The sequence below is a fragment of the Galeopterus variegatus genome, unplaced genomic scaffold (assembly GCF_000696425.1).
Source record: "Galeopterus variegatus unplaced genomic scaffold, G_variegatus-3.0.2 Scaffold290, whole genome shotgun sequence".
Taxonomy (NCBI): domain Eukaryota; kingdom Metazoa; phylum Chordata; class Mammalia; order Dermoptera; family Cynocephalidae; genus Galeopterus; species Galeopterus variegatus.
The window spans coordinates 463,027-481,580 of record NW_007726401.1 but is presented as its reverse complement, the minus strand read 5'-3'; the positions used below and the strand labels follow the sequence as shown (position 1 = coordinate 481,580).

The 18,554-nt window shown below is 40.3% G+C and overlaps 1 protein-coding gene across 3 annotated transcripts in view; it reads right to left on the bottom strand.

Moving 5' to 3' along the window:
• The window catches only part of TTLL5 (tubulin tyrosine ligase-like family, member 5), a 281,382-nt gene that overhangs the window by 28,347 nt on the left and 234,481 nt on the right, over window positions 1-18,554 (bottom strand). Inside the window, exon 33 of one of the 3 annotated variants that reach the window (XM_008567068.1) lies at window positions 16,662-16,784. The exons of the other annotated variants lie outside the window; for them this stretch is intronic. Within the exon in view, the coding sequence (XP_008565290.1) occupies window positions 16,663-16,784 (122 nt within the window). The 3' untranslated portion in view covers window position 16,662. Of the gene's footprint in view, window positions 1-16,661; window positions 16,785-18,554 lie in introns of those variants that run through there. 3 annotated transcript variants of the gene reach the window in all.

Here is an 18,554-nt window from a genome sequence, read left to right as displayed (position 1 = left end):
TTTTAAAAAAAAAAAAAAAAAAAAAAAAAAAAAAAAAAAAAAAAAAAAAAAAAAAAAAAGATAATATGAATCTATCTTTCCATGAACTTTTGAGATCCCTTTTGTTTAATTAATAATATATACTAATATTTGTAAAAATAAGAATTTGTAATCATTCTTTTGCCTTACTCTAAACTTTGAAATTTTATTTTTCCTTGTATAGTTTATTTTCTGAATTATAGGTCAGGGATCTTTTCATTTATTTATTTTGTTATTCCTACGTGCACCTAATATTGTGCTGAGCATACTTAATTATTCATAGTATAATTAATAGAACCACATACCCAAAGGCCACATGAGATGCTAAACATCCGAAAGGTGGAAAGAGAAAAGAGAAGTCTCCAAAATCTTTTCAAAACTCTAGTTACAAGCCTGTGTTTGTCTCAATAATTGCTTTGGAACTTTAGTTTTCAAAACCAGAATTCACCTTGCCACATATAAAGTCATTTTTCTTTATCCCAAGAATGAGCTTTAAAAGTTGAAAAGTTGGGCCAGCCCGTGGCTCACTCGGGAGAGTGTGGTGCTGATAACACCAAGGCCACGGGTTCGGATCCCATATAGGGATTTTTCTTTATCCCAAGATTTTCTTTATCCCAAGATTTTCTTTATCCCAAGATTTTCTTTATCCCAAGATTTTCTTTATCCCAAGATTTTCTTTATCCCAAGATTTTCTTTATCCCAAGAATGAGCTTTAAAAGTTGAAAAGTTACTTTAAACTGAGTTTGGTAAAAATGGCATATGACAGATAATAGATTTGTAGCATTTTAGAATTGACCCTCATTTCTCAGAGTGTCGAGATATTAATCAGTATTATAGACAAAATGGTTCCAGGTCAGATAAGTTTGAGAAATGCTGGGTTAAAAATACGTTTCTTTATTGAAAGACTCTTCAGAGTCCGCTAACATATTACAACTTGTGAGGAAGTGGCATAGGGCAAATAGCATTTGTCAAACTTATTTGACTGAAGACTTGTATTTTGTAAACACACTTTGGGAAACACTGCCCTGATTTTACATATGAGAACCCTGAGCCCAAAGAGGATTGGTGACTTGCCCAAGATCACACAAATAGTAGCAAAGTTGAGGTGAGAACCAGGTCTTCTGATTTTAAATTGGGTCCTCTTTTCATTATACCACACTACTGGTACGCTGCTTTTTAATCTAAACACTTCATGGACAGCAGAGCACAAAACTGCTATCACTGAGCACTGAAATTCTGACTTCCAGGACTTAGAGATTTCCTCCTTCTGCAGCAATGACAAGATGATCTCTCTAGGAGTCTGTCAGCTGCTCTTTGGCTATGAAATAAACTGTGGGGGTAGGGAGGGTGGGCAGGAGGAGGAGTTCCCTGGGATGCTTTAGGATGCTTAAAAGAAAAATGGATTTATGCCGACGATAATTCCTGGAACAGATGTGAAACCAAATACTTCATATCACAGTTCTTCCCCCACCCTTTCTGAAAGGGAAATGAAATAGCAGGATTAACCTGCTCTTCATCAGATCATGCTTTGCTTTTTTCAAAAATCCCATGACCAGGGCAGACTCCATTTCCTGCTACTCCCCTTCCTACAGCAGCTAAGGGGAGAGTCCAAGATGAGAGAAGAGGCTTTCCTTATGCTCTGTAATCACCAGGCATGCACAACAGTGCTGGCAGGTAATGCTCGGACACTCCCTTCTACCCCCAGTGCATAGCTGGAGCTGTCTGTCCACATGCCATTAGGAAGGAGTCATATGTAAATGTAATAAACATCTTAGAATAATGATGAATTCATCAATCTGGGGAGAGGGAGAAAACAGAATTAGTTTAATTCTAGGATTCTCCAAAAAGAGTACATATAGACTGAAAAGTGACTCATAATGGATTTTCTTTTTCTTTTGCCACAAAAGCCAGGATTTGTGAAAGAGATGCATGATTTTTTTAAAATAAAACTGTAACATCTTGGCTAGGAAATAACAGAACAAAGCAGAAATATAGTGATATATATCTGTATATTTACATGAGGGTGCTTCAAAAGTTCATGGGAAGATCCACATTATCTTTAATTCTATTTTTCCATGAACTTTTTTAAGTACCCTCATACAGTCATGCGTTACATAATGATCTTCCAGTCAACGATGGACCACATATATGACGGTGGTTGGAGCAACTGCAGTCTAGCTGTGTAGTAGGCTATACCATCTAGGTTTGTGCAGGTGTACTGTGTGATGTTTGCATGATGAAGAAATTGCCTAATGATGCATTTCTCAGAACACATCCCCGTTGTAAAGTGACACATGACTCTGTGTGTGTCTTCATTCATCACAAAGACAGCTGTGCCATGATTTAACCCAAGTGTCAGAGCATAAACTCTTACGTAAGAGCCAAAAGGAATCAAGAGGTTTCTCACTGTCTTTGCTTAGCAATGAAATGCTGCTCTATCGGCCCTGGCATCTAGGCCTGGATCTCAGAGGGAGTCAGTAGCAGTTGCCTTCTATTTAGGCCAGGCTTGACTGGAAAAGGTTAGCCCAGAGACAATCTCTGGTGCTCCATGGAAATGGACACCAAGAGCATACTGGCGAACCAGGGGCTGGGTCACTTGAGGTATCTTTAAGAATCACCTTTCAAAGTCCAAACCACTTGTTCAATCACATCACAAGTGAGCAACAGGATGGTGTCAAGGGAGGGGTGCCTTGTAACGGCAGAATTAAAGGGATTAATAATGAGAGAGAAGCAATTGGTGGTATAGTGAGCCCCATTCTCAGCTGCTCTTTGGTGGATTTGGAGCACGAGGTGGAGCTTAAGGCTCTGAAACTACAGTCAAGGACTTCCTAGCTCTGTGCTGACTAAAGCAACAGAAATACCCAGGAGCCCCACACCTTTCCAAGCAAGTGAGGCCAGGCCCAGGGGCAGCTGCTGTGCCCCAGGCACACCACCTTACTTGGGAGGGTAAAACACTATGGGCAAAGCCAGGCCCAGGCATCTTCCCATCTAAGACCTTACAGCACACCTAGCATAAAGGACTCAAATATCTGAATTGATGAACAGAATGCACTAAATACATATTTATTAAAGAATTTGGCTATCTAAAAAGTAAATGCATTTTGACTGTTTATGTTGAAGGCTTTTTGTTTTTACTTTTTAAATATTAACTTTTTAAGATTTATTGAGATATATTTCACATACTAATAAAATACACCCATTTAAAGTGTGTGTGTGTGTGTGTATGGTTCAGTGGTTTTTAATGTGCATATGCACAGAGTCCTGTAACCATCGCCACAATCTAATTTTAGAACATTTTCATTACTCCAAAAAATCCCCCCATGCCCGTTAGTAGTCACTCACCATCCCGCTTCCTCCACCCCAATCCTGGGCAATCACTAAACTACTTTCTGCCTTTACGGATTTACCTATTATGGACATTTCATGTAAACAGAATCATATAGTAAGTGGTCTTTTGTGACTGGCTTTACTAACTTAGCATAATGTTTTCAAGGTTCATCCATGCTGTAGCATGTGTCAGTACTTCATTCTTTTTAATGGCTGAATGGTATCCATTGCACGGATACACCACATTTTATTTAACCATTTGTCATCTGATAGATATGAAGGTTGTTTTCACATTTTGGCTATTCATATACAAACGTTTATGTGGACATATGTTTTCATTTCTCTTGGATATATACTTAGGAGTGAAATTGCTGGGTCATATGGTAACTCTGTGTTTAACATTTTAGGACCTGCCAAACTTTTCCAAAGCGGCTGCACCATTTTACATTTCCACCAGCAGCGTATGAGGATTCCGACTTCTCCATATTCTTGCCAACACTTGTTATTTTTGACTTTAGCCAACCTGGTGGGTGTGAAGTGATATCTCGTTGTTTTGATTTGCATTCCCTAATGACTAATGATGCATCTTTTCATGTGTTTACTGACCATTTGTATAACTTCTTTGGAGAAATGTCTATCAAATCCTTTGCCCATTTTTAAAAATTGGGCTCTTTTTATTTTATTGGCTGTAAAAGTTCTGTATATATTCTAAATACAAGTTCCTTCCTTGCTACATACTTCAAAATGTTCATGGAAAGATTCATACTACCTTTTAATTCTATTTTTCCACGAACCTTCTGAAGTATCCTTGTATATGATGTGCAAATATTTTCTCCCATTCTGTGGGCTTTTATCGTTCTTGGTGGTGTCTTTTGAAACACAAAACTTTAAAATTTTTATTAAGTCCAACCTGTCTAATTTTGTTGTTGCTTGTGATTTTTGGTGTCATATCTAAGAAATTGTAGCCTAATCCAAGGACACAAAAATTTATTACTATGTATTATTCTTCTAGAGATTTTATAATTTTAGCCCTTCTATTTATGTCTTTTATCAATTTTGGGTTAATTTATGTATATAGTGTGAGACAGGGGTCCAACTTCATTCTTTTACACTGTGGATATCCAACTGTCCCAGTGCCATTTGTTGAAGAGACTAATCTCTCTCCACTGAATAGTCTTGGCACTCTCAGGCTATGGCTTAGCTCAGTTGGTTAGAGTGTGGGCTTGTAACACCAAGGTTAAGGGCTTGGTTCCCTGCACCAGCCAGCTGCCTTTCCTACCCTACCCCCCTCCAAAAAAGTCTTGGCACTCTTGTTGAAAATCAACTGGCCATAGATGTATGAGTTTATTTCTGGATGTTTAATTCTAGTCCATTGATCTATCCCATGCTACACTGTCTCAATTACTGTAGCTTCATATTCACTATTAGTTTTGAATCCTGTTTAAAATTCTCTGACTCAATATTGCTGAGTGAACTTCTGTTTTGAATTTTCCATGCTATCAGGCCCCAGTCCTATTCTTTTTGGAGAATCTCAGCAAAGACCTGAGCATAAGGAAGCTTTTCTTTAAATGAAAGAGGGGTCATTAATAACCTCTCTGTTTTAAAAACATGTATACTGTAAGCGAAATCTTAAGAAGACAATATTGGCGAACAGAATTTAGTGTTGTAATAAAATTAAACTTATAACAATGTTAATTTGCATAATTAAAGACTATACGTAATCATTACTCTGCTGCAGGATAATCGAGTGCAAACAGTAAATATTTTATGTAAATGGATGTGGTATATCATAATCTTATATTGCATTTAGAGCAAATTTATCATTTTAATTAGTAAATACATTTATAAGGCTCTTTTTTTCTCTTTGTCTCACTTTTTCATCTTCCTCACTTATAGTGACCTTCCTAACTCTTCCAGGAAGATGGGACTGTCATGTATTCCTGGAATCTTCAGGTAACAGGGACCCACAACCCCATGTAGTAGGGGCCAGGACTGGGGCAAACTAGGGGCAAGGAATGGCATTTCTATTTGCAGCCGCCAAGAAGCTGGTGGCAGTGGGGTTGTAGAAAGGTAATGAACTCCATCCAGGAGGGGAAGAGACTCAGGAAAGAATACTGGCTATGACCGAAACTGGTAGCTATCAATATCCTCCGGAGACGCAATGTGTCCGGCTAAAAGATCACCTTTCTAGACTCCTTTGTTGCTAAGGAAAAATAGACATGGGAGCCAGTGCTGGTCAATGATATGTTAGTTAGAACTGCTAGGCTTTCAAGAAAGCTTTTTTTAAAAGGGGGACAGATTGAGCCAGCATCTGGCTTTTGCCCTTCCTCCTCTTCTTGCCTGGAACATGGATACAATGCCAGTAGGAACAGGAACCAACTTAAAACTGAAAAATCAAAGCCAATGCTTTAGGGTGAGTAGAGCAGAAAGAGCAGCCTGGCTCCTCGGTTATATTTCTGAAGAGCTACACTAGCCCCAGCACACTGGACTTCTTGACATGTGAGAAAAATAAATTCCTTACACTGCCACCAGTTTTTCGAGTTCCTTTTACCTGCAGGGAATGCTTCCCTAACTAATCCAGGGGTGATTCCAAAAACCCCTGCTTTTCCTCCCCACCCCCCACCCCCTTCAATCCACCCTTTGCTGCAGAGGTCTTAGGCTCCTTGCTTCATCTGCATGGAAGTTCCCTCTGTCAACCAGAACTGCTGCCCCTTCAGACACCTTTCAGGTGGTGTGGGCAAGATTACCACCACCGCCACACTACCCAGGGGGTGGAGGCAGAAGGCCCACCTTATCCATCCCTTTCCAGTTCTGGCTCCATCCAAACAAGGGAATGTTAAATGGTTGGATTAAAAGAAAGCCAGCCTAAACCACATATGCCCCCACACTGCCAGGAATCCCCCTGATGAGCAATTTCAGATAACAACCAGACTCTGCAAGGCCAGATCACCAGCCCCTTAGCTCCATTAGGGAAGGAAGCTGATAAAACTAAATCACCGTGAGGGGCCCAGCGTTTTACGCAGTGCAGCAGGTTCTGGAATAAAGCTGTTTAGGTCTGAATTTCACCTCCACCACTGACTGTGTGGCTTAAACAAGTTACTTAACTTCTCTCAGCCTTGATTTCTTTGTATGCAAAATCAAGGTAACAAAAGATAATCTACTCTTGTAGGGTTAGGTACATTACATATACAATCTATAATCTTTTTTTAAAAATGGTGGCAAAAGGGCCGGCCCTGTGGCTCACTCGGGAGAGTGCAGTGCTGGGAGTGCAGCGGTGCTGCCGCTGCGGGTTCGGATCCTACATAGGGATGGCCGGTGTGCTCACTGGCTGAGCGCGGTGCAGGCGACACCAAGGGTTGCAATCCCCTTACTGGTCACAAAAAAAAAAAAAAAATGGTGGCAAAATATACATAACATAAAATTTACGATCTTAACCATTTTTAAGTGTACAGTTCGGTGACATTAAGTACATTCACACTGATGTGCAACTATAGTACATCCATTTCCAGAACCCTTCATCTTGCAAAACTGCAACTCTATACCCATTAAACAATAACTCCCCATTTCCCTCTCCCCCCAGCTCCTGGCAACCATCATTCTACTTTGTCTCTGAATTTGACTACTTTAGGGACATCGTATAAGTGGAATCATAGTGTGTGTTTTTTTTCTGACTGGCTTATTTCACTTAGTGTAATGTCTGGAAGGTTCATCTATGTTGTAGCTTATTGCAGAATTTCCTTCCTTTTGTAAGGCTGAATAATATCCCAGTATATGTGTATACCACATTTTATTTATTCATTCATCTGCTGATGGATACTTGGGATGCTTCTGCTTTTTAGTTATTGTGCATAATGCTATGAACGTGGATGGACAAACATCTGTTTGTATCCCTGCTTTCTTTTGGGTATGTACCCAGAAGTGGAATCGCTGGATCATATGGTAATTCTATTTTTAATTTTTTGAGGAACTGTCATACTGTTTTCCACCATGGCTACACCATTTTACATTCCCATCAACTGTGCATATGAGTTCCAATTTTTCCACATCCTCCTCAACACTTGTTATATTCTGTTTTGTTGTTTTTTTTAATAGTAGCAATCCTGGGGCCGGCCCGGTGGCGCACTGGATAGTGCGCCGCTTGGGAAGCGCGGCGGCGCTCCCGCCCGAGGGTTCGGATCCCTCATACAGACCAGTTCCCGCTCACTGGCTGAGCGAGGCGCGGGAGCAACACCGAGGGTTGCAATCCCGTTGCCGGTCCCGGTCCGGTACGGGGGCGACACTGAGGGTTGCGATCCGTTGCCGGACACGGAAAAAGACAAAAAAAAAAAAAAAGAAAAAGAAAAAAAATAGTAGCAATCCTAATGAGTGTGAGGTGGTATCTCATTGTTTTGATTTGTATTTCCCTAATGACTAGTAATGCATTTTTTCATATGTTTATTGGCCATTCGTATATCTTTGGAGAAACATCTATGCAAGTTCTTTGCCAATTTTTAAATCAGGTTTTTTTGTTGTTGTTGCAGCAATTTATAATCTTTATATCAATCCTGCAAGATTAATATTTTTATGTTTATTGTATAGATGAGGAAACCGAAATTCAAGAGGTTAACTGATTAGACCAAAGTTGCCAACTGGTGGGAAGTGATAGAGCTCATACAGGTCAGTCTAACTTCAGAGTTAGGCTATTTGCATCCTGTATTCTGAAATTCTTACAAAACTTAGGTATTGTTACTGACAATGACAGTGGTAATGCTGTGTGGCACTGATCTTGAAGCAAGAGTAAGTAGGGAAGATAACAGGGAAGGGTTGAGAGAACTTTAATTCTGCTTCTGAGAATACTGTACAAATGTAAATAAAAGGTGTGACATATGGGGCCAGCCCGTGGCTCACTCGGGAGAGTGTGGTGCTGATAACACCAAGGCCACAGGTTCGGATCCCGTATAGGGAGGGCTGGTTAGCTCACTGGGTGAGCATGGTGCTGACAACACCAAGTCAAGGGTTAAGATCCCCTTACTGGTCATCTTTAAAAAAAAAAAAAAAAAAAAAAAAAAGTGTGACATATGACTCTAGAACCATGATGATAAATTTTACACTATGCTCAACACTAGTTAGATCTCTAATATTAGAGTGTGGTGTCTAACTTCAGGTATTATACAATATAAGAGGAGCCTAAAGAATTCACGGAGAGTTCTAAAGAGAATTAAAAAGACAGTCCAGTGATCAAAAGCAATATCAGTGTGATAAACTTAAAGGGCTCCAATTAGTTGGTGAAGAGGAAAAAAAGCTGAAGGATAATGTTTTTCAAATAACCTATATTTCATTTTTACTTTGTTCTGTTAAAAGAATAAACTTAGGGCCGGCCCGGTGGCGCGCTGGATAGTGCGCCGCTTGGGAAGCGCGGCGGCGCTCCCGCCCGAGGGTTCGGATCCCACATACAGACCGGTTCCCGCTCACTGGCTGAGCGAGGCGCGGGAGCAACACCGAGGGTTGCGATTCCGTTGCCGGTCCCCGGTCCGGTACGGGGGCGACACTGAGGGTTGCGATCCGTTGCCGGACACGGAAAAAGACAAAAGACAAAATAAATAAATAAATAAATAAATAAATAAAAAATAAAAAAATAAAAGAATAAACTTAAAGCATAAAAAAAGAGGGAAAAAAAAGATAATTTGTGAATCGAGCAGCTCTGAGAGTCAGAACACATTCAGGGTGACATTCAGCCAAAACCGCATGGTGGGTTAGACTTATAGACAGAAAAAAAGGAAGTGACAGTACAGAAAAAGGAAGTGAGGTACAGAACAGCTAGCTGACTGCCTGCAACTGGCTGAGATTCAGCCACTATCACAGAAGCACACTTCTTTTTTTTTTTTTTTTCCTTTTTGTCTTTTTTCATGACCGGTAACGGGATCGCAACCCTCGGTGTCGCGCCCGTACCGCGACCGGCAACAGACGGGATCACAATCCTCGGTGTCACGCCCACACCGCGCTCAACCAGTGAGCGGATTGGTCTCTATATGGGATCCGAACCCTCGGTGGGAGCGCCGCTGCACTCCCAAGCGCCGCACTCTACCGAGTGCGCCACTGGGCCGGCCCTAGAAGCACACTTCTAAGTTAGGTTTTCAACTGCTCATGTGCTTATGTACTGTAAGTTAGGTTGTAGTTCCTGTGTCAGAGCTCAAGTACAGAGGCTTTCTTTGGTCAAATTTTTCAGTTTAACAGTTTTCTTATAATGAGATCGTTAAATGTGGTCTAAAATGGAACATCTTCATATCGAAATGCACATGGTAACAGACAGGTTTATAGTAAATAGTAAGGTTGTAAATGTGTATCAGATGTTGTTATCTAAAGAGTAGTGACCAGTCATCATTATTTTATAGAAAGTAGTTTACAATACTGCTAGAAATACCAGGTAATTTATAAGGAAGGTTATTCTGATTTTGAAGATTGTTTAATAGTAAAATGCATTATTTATTAAATCTTCATTAGGAGATTTCACCTTCTGAAGTTAGGCACTTCATGTGAAACCAGGAGAATAGAGAGAATAGACTATCTTCCATAAAAATTTTATGTATATATGTATCTTTTTCTTTAGGGTCTACACTGCAAGGTAATTAAGCATTTGGGGTGTGGCTAGGGATTCAAGAAGCATACAGAATATAATTCTACCCTCAAAGAGTTTATAGTCATATTGAAAAGACAATTCACCCAAGGAGTAAGTAGTGATAAAAGATGACAAAATACAATAAAGTGTTCAACTTTGTGATTTAAGTCTCTAGGGTTTTAAAAAATGGCAAGATAAATGTAATTATATAAGTAAAGACTATTGGAGGATATAAAACTTAACTGGATCCTTAGGGGATAGGAAGGATTTGCATATATAGACAGGTATTCCAAATGTCAGTGAAAAAAAAACAAAGGCAGAAATACAAAAATTCACTCATTCATCTCTTTAATCAGGATTTCTTAGGCCCCTACTATGGGCTGGGCACTGTGCTAGGCCCTGGGGTTTCAGAGTCAAATTGGATCTGATCCTTGCCTTCCAGGGAATTACAGCCATAAAGATACCAGGATGCTGTAAATGCCATAAGAGGTAATCACACAGTTCTACTGGAGCAGAGCCAAAACACATCTAAATAAGATTGGGGGTGGGAAAAGGTTAGGGCTGGACAGGAGAAAAGGAGTTAAGAACAAATAGGAATTAATCATGTTGGGGATTGAGGGGGCAAAAGAAGGCAGTTGGTCTCTTGGCAGAGAAAACTATATATATAAGTAAAGGAACAGGGAACAAACATGCTGTAAGATGGGGTGACAATACTGCTCAGCTTCCAGTTTTCAGAAGATGTTACCTCTGCCACCTCTTTCCAAAGCAAATAGAAGCATCTTAAAACAGCAAAATAAAAGATCTGGGTTCTTGTCTAAGAGCACAACGAGTTTTTATCAAGCAATCAATTGAGAGAAGTTATATTTAGTACTAAGACACATGCAATTCATCCAGTGCTCTAGATAATAATTATCTTACCCTTGCATTATGTGGACCTCAAAGAGACTTAAACTACATTAGTCTTGTTCTCTCACAAAACTGTCTTTATTGATATATAATATTTTACCTTCATGTAGGTCATGCCAAAAAGTAGTCATTTGGAACACATCGATATGTTAGCTTGTTGAGGGTACTATTATTTCATTTGATGTCTCTATACAAAGTATGCAAAATACTTCCTTTATCATAAGAACTAAAAGAAAGCTTGGTTTTCCCTGAGTTATTACCTTCCTTTTTGATAATGAGAACCATATACTCCAATTTATCATGTTTCCCTGTTTGTCCTGGCTGTTAGGAGACTCAGAACCAAATCTCACCTCAATTACAGTAAATTTCTTTGGCTTTGCATTTGAAAATCTTGAATTATTTTGTTTTTTGACTCTGATTTTCCCTATATATTTCACTATTTTGTTTTATTGCATGTGGTTTTATATTTTAAGACTCCATGCGAGAGATGAAAAGTCTATGCTGTGCCTGCCTAGCTACAATCCCATCTGAAGAAAATTTCCAGAAATGCATAAATTGGCAGCTTTGTATCACATAGTCATGCTACACTGGTACTAGGCTGGCATCTGTCTGGAAGGCAGCAGCTGCCTACCTTTAGGCCAGCTATGGCCTGGGAGACAGAGCTCTGCCCATCAGTGGCACTTTGCTGGATGAATGCATGGGAAGTATTCTGACTGTGTCTTCTGAAAACAGAATGCAAAAAAGGGAGAAACAATTACACAGAGAGAGGTCAAATCATGAGAAAGGCAGAGCTGTTAACCTAGACAACAATGAAAGCCAGCTGCTGAAGAGACAACAGATGACCTGGTCATAGGGAAAGACTAACAAACAGAGTTGCTGCTTAGCCAGTAGAGCTGCTAATTATCCCCAATAAGGCTGCAGGTCTTCATGAGGTCTGGCTCTTGAGACTGTTTCTTCCCTGGGTTTATGTACAATAACTTCCCCTAACAGAAGTAAATTGAGGGTGTCTCTCTTCTTGATCAAAAGGCCATGGTGGACAACTCAAATCCTCTGCATAAAGAGGAGGGTAACTATATGTACACATACGCAATGGTGATTTATTTGAGAATAGTAAAAAGGATGAATAAATATAAAACAGAGAGTCTGAGAGGAGTTATATTTCTAAGAAAGAGTCATGGTTTTGAAAAGTGCCATATTCCAATATCTGATTAAAAACTACGAACAATTCATTACCTGACAAAATTTGAAACTCAGCCATAATAAGTTAAAAGACTCTTGTCAAATTTCAAAATATCTTCATTTGGGCTTGTCGCATGTCTTAATTTTCTTGGGAAGCAAATTAGAAATGAATGGAAGGGAGGGGAACCTCAAAGATGCTTTTCAGTCCAACAGATATAAAAAAGTGATTCTTCTACCTAATAACAACAAACAGACAAGTAAATAACACTCCTGTAGAACCTTCCAAACAGCTAACTTTTTCTTTTCATATCATCATCTTACATCCAGGTTGGTTTTCCGACTTATATCCCCATTTTCTAGTAGCTAAAGGGGTATTCCATGCATTCAAGCTGTTCCTCTTTGGTATCAGAGAACTGGATAACCTGGATTCAGATTTCAAGAGAAGCATGCCCCTTGATACCTATTGTGCTAACTGAAAATACCTGCATGTTCAAAAGATGAGAATAAAGAAGTACGAGAAACTAATGTTTTAGTTTTACTAGTGCTGCTCTTCATTCTGAGAACTTCAGAGAACTGGAATACTTTTATCACCATAATTAGAAAGAATAAAGGATAAATATCAAGGCCAGTTATGCCAACAGGGCACTATACTTCAAGTCATCATTCTCCAAGTCCTCCAGTTATATACTGATACTCTTTGGGGCCCAGGTCAAACTCCACAGCTCAGGTAAGCAGAGTTGTAAATTTTCCATGTGCAAAGCTTGCTTTTTCCAAAGACAGGCATGGCTTAGCATGCCATTTTCTTTCTTTAGAACTTTCAGGAGCAATTATGTCCTGAGGATATAAGGATGGCAAAGCAAAGGTATGTGGCTGTACTAAGCATCCTACTGAAGCTAGCAACAAGATGTGTGGGGTCCCGTAGTACAGATTGATAACCTAGAGTGACAAGTATAAAGACTCACAGAGTAAGGCAATATTATGCTCGTTACTTGCCCAGATCAGGACTATAAGAATAGTCTTGTAGTCTATTGTACTGTAGATGGATCTTCTTCCAGCCAAAGTGAATGGTTATTACATGGGACCGCACAACTTTGTTACAAGATGACATGGTGGGTACAACTCTAACAACCCAGGGTGCCAGGCATTTTTTCTAGGGGGTGCGTGTGCTTCTGTAATGTAAGTGTAATTAGAGAAAGGGGCACTGCACTTCTCTTGTCTCTTCATAACAAAGTGGTAATTGTTAACAATTGAAGAATCACTCCTCTCTTGGGATTTTGCCAGCTCAGCAAGAGACAATATCAATTTTCAGATGTTATCTTTCTCATTAGCCTATTTCTTAATCCATTTCAGAAACAGAGTTCCCTCTTTTTCTTTAAGGCAAATGAACCCCCTTTGGGTGCGTTCTTAGAAGTGCCCCTCCACATCCTGCCCCCCCGCCCACCCCCACTGAAGCCAGGTTATCTTCTCCCTAACTTCCAACCTGGTTGGTTCAGCTATACTTGAGTTTTGGTTCTGAATGTAGAAACAGTTACTAAATGAAATGAAAGAAGCCTCAGGACAGGAAAGCATGAAATTTCAATGGCTGACAGCCAGGTAGAGGGCTCCACATCCTTCTTGTGTGGCTGAAGCCAGATAGAGGTGAGCAGAACACATACTGGTAAAACATCACTAAGTAACACAACCATAACGAAGTGCTTTGACCAGCTTCTTAAAACTGGGTGATAGGGGCCAGCCCGTGGCTCACTCGGGAGAGTGTGGTGCTGATAACACCAAGGCCACGGGTTCGGATCCCATATAGGGATGGCCGGTTAGCTCAATGGGTGAGCATGGTGCTGACAACACTAAATCAAGGGTTAAGATCCTCTTACTGGTCATCTTTTAAAAAAAAAACAAAACAAAAAACTGGGTGATATAAACCTAATCCATATTTTTTCCTGGTTCCTCATACTGCAAATTAAAGATATTTTCCTACTGATGTTTATTCTAAGAATGTACATGTGGGATATAGTATGGTAAAGCTGGTATGGCCACAAGAGGAAACGAGAACAAGGCTCGGAAAGAAGATGTGGATTATTCTCACAGGTCCCAGAGAGGAGGTCACTGTACACCACACAGAGTCACAGGGAAAGCACCAAGTGTTAGTCAGGAGGCAGAACACAGGAGTGAGGGACAGTCTAGACCAGAGCCTTTATTGGGGTTTCTGCAGGGAAGGTAAGGCAGGGCAAGTAAACAGCTTTGGATTGACTAGTTTGAATAATTCCTGCAGCATCTGAGCTATAGGGGTGGTATCTAGCTGCCTGGTACCTGGCCCTGGGATGACTTAGGGCAGGGAAAATTTTGGCTTGGTGTGAGAGTTAGATAAGCAGGTGGTTGAGAGTTTCAGGATTGGTTGTTTGCGTATGAAAGGCATGTTCATGGGCAAGTTGTTATTATCTTTAGAAATTAACTGGTCTCTCCCTGGGTCTGGAAGGCCCCCAAATGCCAGAGTATCAGGAATATGGGCAATAAGAAAATAGAGATAATACAAATGGTTCCGTGATGAACAGACACCAAATAGACAAATACAGAATCTACGGAAACAAAGAACAATGTCTGTATTTAAATACGACACTTGACTGGGGCAGTATACAGGGGTCTTAGGCTTTGTTTCCTAACACCCTTCAGTGCAGCTCCCTCCAGTCTTTGACAAGAACAACTGAGGTCTTCTCTGTATTATATGATATGTTATGCAAACGCACTTCAAATCTTCTAATCTTACCTGACTGCCTCCCTAAACCCATATATTAAGAGGTTCTAGGACTATCACAGCCAGTGATGACATTTACTTGCGATGGTGGATGAAGGGACCTCTACCATCCACACTGCATTCACAAAAAGAAAGCATGCTTTGATGGGTTGTGCCCTCTGGGTTCTGCCTCCTCACTTTGTAAACTACCTAGTTCCCCTGCCCAAGGAGAGGCAGCCCACTGAACTGCCATCTGCCATACACCAGGCTGGTGGCCTGCCCCTGGAACTTCCTAGCAGTTATGCTGTGCCATGGGAGGCTGGACTGCTGAGACCGTCTGCCCTGCTCTGTATTTGGTGTCCATACATACTTGCAGGTTGTCTCGCTGCTTTGGCTAATCACAAAGCACAGCACCAGCCATCCCTAGCTTATGTACAGCTCGGGCTCAGCAGGGCTAGGTTTGTAACAGAGACTTAAATGTTGAGAGAGGGGCTCTTTCCCTAGGCTTCTTTGTTGTTGATCTTACTTTGCCATGTAATGCTTAGGGTGAATTGTAAGGGATACTAAAGAAAGAGATTCAAGGAAAGTGATATTACAACTGCGGCAGGTCCAAGTCTCACAGTCCTGGAAACGGATGGCCATAAGTACTTCTTGGCAGTCCATCAGTTTGGTTTGGAGCTTGATGCCACATTCATTCTTATGGCTGCCAGTCTCCTGAAGAAAATACTGATCTTTTCACTTTAGTTTTCTATATTTTATTAGTTGTTCATCATTGCACCGGCTGCTGAGGATCAGAATTAAGGGACCACTGGCTAAGAATCACCAATAGAACTCTGGTTGTTTTCAGTTTCTCTGGTACATTTTCGTAGAGATCAAGCCATGGATTTGGTGTTCCCTTCTCTCTCCTCATTCCCTTCTGGAAAGAGTTTAGATGGGCTGGGGAAAGATATTTGAAGCTTTCTGATCCAACGTAAATGAATCCTGTGGTGGGTAAATAATTTTCCTCTCCCCTTTAGTCTCCAGGGGTATTTTGATGAATAATGCTTCTCAAATAAGTTTATAAATATTCCCCTAGAGGTAAGAAGAGTATTAAGCTCACAGCAGGTGTGCCATTAATGTTTTAGTGTGCAGGGCAGAGCAAAGAGGAAAGGAATCATCAAAGCCTTGAGGTTTCATAGAATTTTTTGGAAAGTTTTGAAGTCCATAGCTGGGAACAAAATACTGAGGGGACCACTGGTGAAGTGTGGATACAGCTTTACAAGATCAAGTTAGATCATTCCTTCAATGTATGAGTTCTTTTTGGATGGATGTAGGATGGGGTTTATAGTTTGTTTTGCTGCCAGTTATAGCATGTGTTTATTCTAAATAACCCCCCAAAAAAGCATAATTAATTCATCAACTTCACCAAAATTAAAAGAAACTTGTTTTGTTCCAACATCCCATATCTGAAAGTTCAGTTCACAAACTACCTAACTCTAGTCTAAAGCCTTCTTTAAAAATAAATATCCATTCCCTTTCAAGGTTATTGAAACTTTCCTTTCAAAAATATGTTTTCCAATATATTCTGTTACACTTTACCTGTGATAACTCAATTATAGCTTTAGTTTCTTTCTCTGATTTGTCTCAAAGTCCCCATATTTTGAAACAAAAGGCTCTAGTATCAGCAGAGAAATTTCTTACTGCTACAGCGCCACCTACTGGTAAACCATTATAGGAGCAAGCTACTTGTAGCTCAACTTTGACTTCACAGCTTTGAGAGTCCTTCGGAGCTTTGGTTTTATAAAGTCCCAATTTCACTGTCATTTTGAGAATCTATCATTTCCCTTGATAGCTATTAAGTCTCTTGTCATAGCATAAAGTCAGCAAGTGATTATTATATATTAAAAATATGCTCTTATTTTTTACTGTTACCTTAAATTGGCCCTGACTTCACCGACTTTGATTTTTTCTGTCCTATAACTGTAGCAAGGGCTCCAGATTGTGTGGGCAAGGGTTTGGATCTGGCGAAAATAACTTGGGGAGCTTCCAAAAATCCTGAAAAACGGAAAAAATATCCCTACTTAACACTATATTTGATCTTGGCCCAAGGAACAAGAGGTAAAATCCAAAACTCGGTTAAGCGGATCATTGTTCTTCCAGAAGCTGCCTCCCCACTTCCTGCCAAACACTAAATCTATGGTCTCTCTTTTGCTTTCTAACAGCATAAGAGCAGGTAATCACCCAAATTCTTCCGCCTCTGGCCCTGAGGAAAGAAGAAAGTTTGGGAGCAATAAGGGGTATAGGACACTAGAGCAAGCACTTCAAGAGCTTTCTTTTTATTTTTAACTTACTGTACTCGAGATTCACTCAGAAGCTCCAACAACCATATAACGCATGGTGAAAAGAGTAAGAATCTGATAATGAAAATAGGTCATTCACAGAGAGCTGCCAGGCAAATAATTTCAGTTGAAAGTTAAAGCGACTTCTAGATCCTTAGGGTTTAAGCTCCACTGGGTTTAACTTATATTAAAATAAGTTCCTTTCTCTTGTTGGTTCAGGGACACAATGAAGTGGGCAGGCACAGTCGCATTGATGTGCTGCTGCCTATCCCCATGCAAAGAGCACAAAGCCACAGGGCATTTTACCAGGGCCTGAAACGATAAACATTTAATAAGGACACTGCTTCTTTTTTTTGGGGGGGGAGTGGCTGGCCGGTACAGAGATCTGAACCCATGACTTCGGTGTTATAAGACAGTGCTCTAACCAACTGAACTAACTGGCCAGCCCTACCATTAATTTTCAAAAGGTGGTAAGGTCCCTTCCACCAACGACAGAACAATAAGAGCTTAAAAGTAAAGGGCAGTGTTGGGGGGAGCCTGGGCTCCAGGACAGGAAAAGCTTAGGTGGAAATTAAGGGGCAGAGATGAGGGCAGCTGGTGTGGCTTCAGAGCTCTACAATAATGGTAGTTTACATGATTGAATCAGCATGAGAGAAATGTCAGTTATCTAATCTGCTGCTCTCTGCTATTTTAGTTCACCATCACCACTTCAGAATTCAAGAAGAATGCCAGGGTTATAAAGAAGGAAGGCCAATGACTTTGGCTTTGGGCCAATGGCCCTCACTCCTGCTTCCTTCTCAAATTTTCAAAATTGCTGACTCTACACCTTCCCTTCCATAGCAAACCTAGGATACATAGCCTGAGGCAGGGAAGTCAAGCAAAAGAAACATTTTTGGAGCATTCCAGGCACTCTGCTAGGAGCTTTCACATTCACTATCTCATTTAATGCTCATAATAAAAAGAATGTCATTAGTTCACCATCATTGGGAAAGGACTTTGAGTTGTTTTCAACAGTACCCCTGGACAAACCACTATCTTACCCACAGACTGCCTGTGGAACAAAGTCACACAGCTTAAAGCCTAGTCGGCCAGACTTAGGGGCAGGGTTAAGAGGCCAGGAAATAGACCTTTGCTATATTCATGGACTCATCCATACCATGTTTAATCAACTGAGTTAACTGGACCAGAAAGGTGCTTAATACGAGGGTTCTTCAAGAAGTCTGTGGAAAATAGAATTAAAAGATAATATGAATCTTTCCATGAATGTTTTGAAGTACTTTCGTATTTAGTGCCTGTCTAAAATACCTTTCAAAGACAGTTTAGAGATTCCCATATAGGCACAAACTTCCCAAGTCCCAAGGAGAAATGTGAACTTTTCGACTTATTTTGGGGGGTTATTCTCCCTTCTTGTAGGTTTATTTTTATTTTTTTATTTATTTATTTTTTTTATTTTTATTTTTTTATTTTTTTTTAAATTATTTATTTG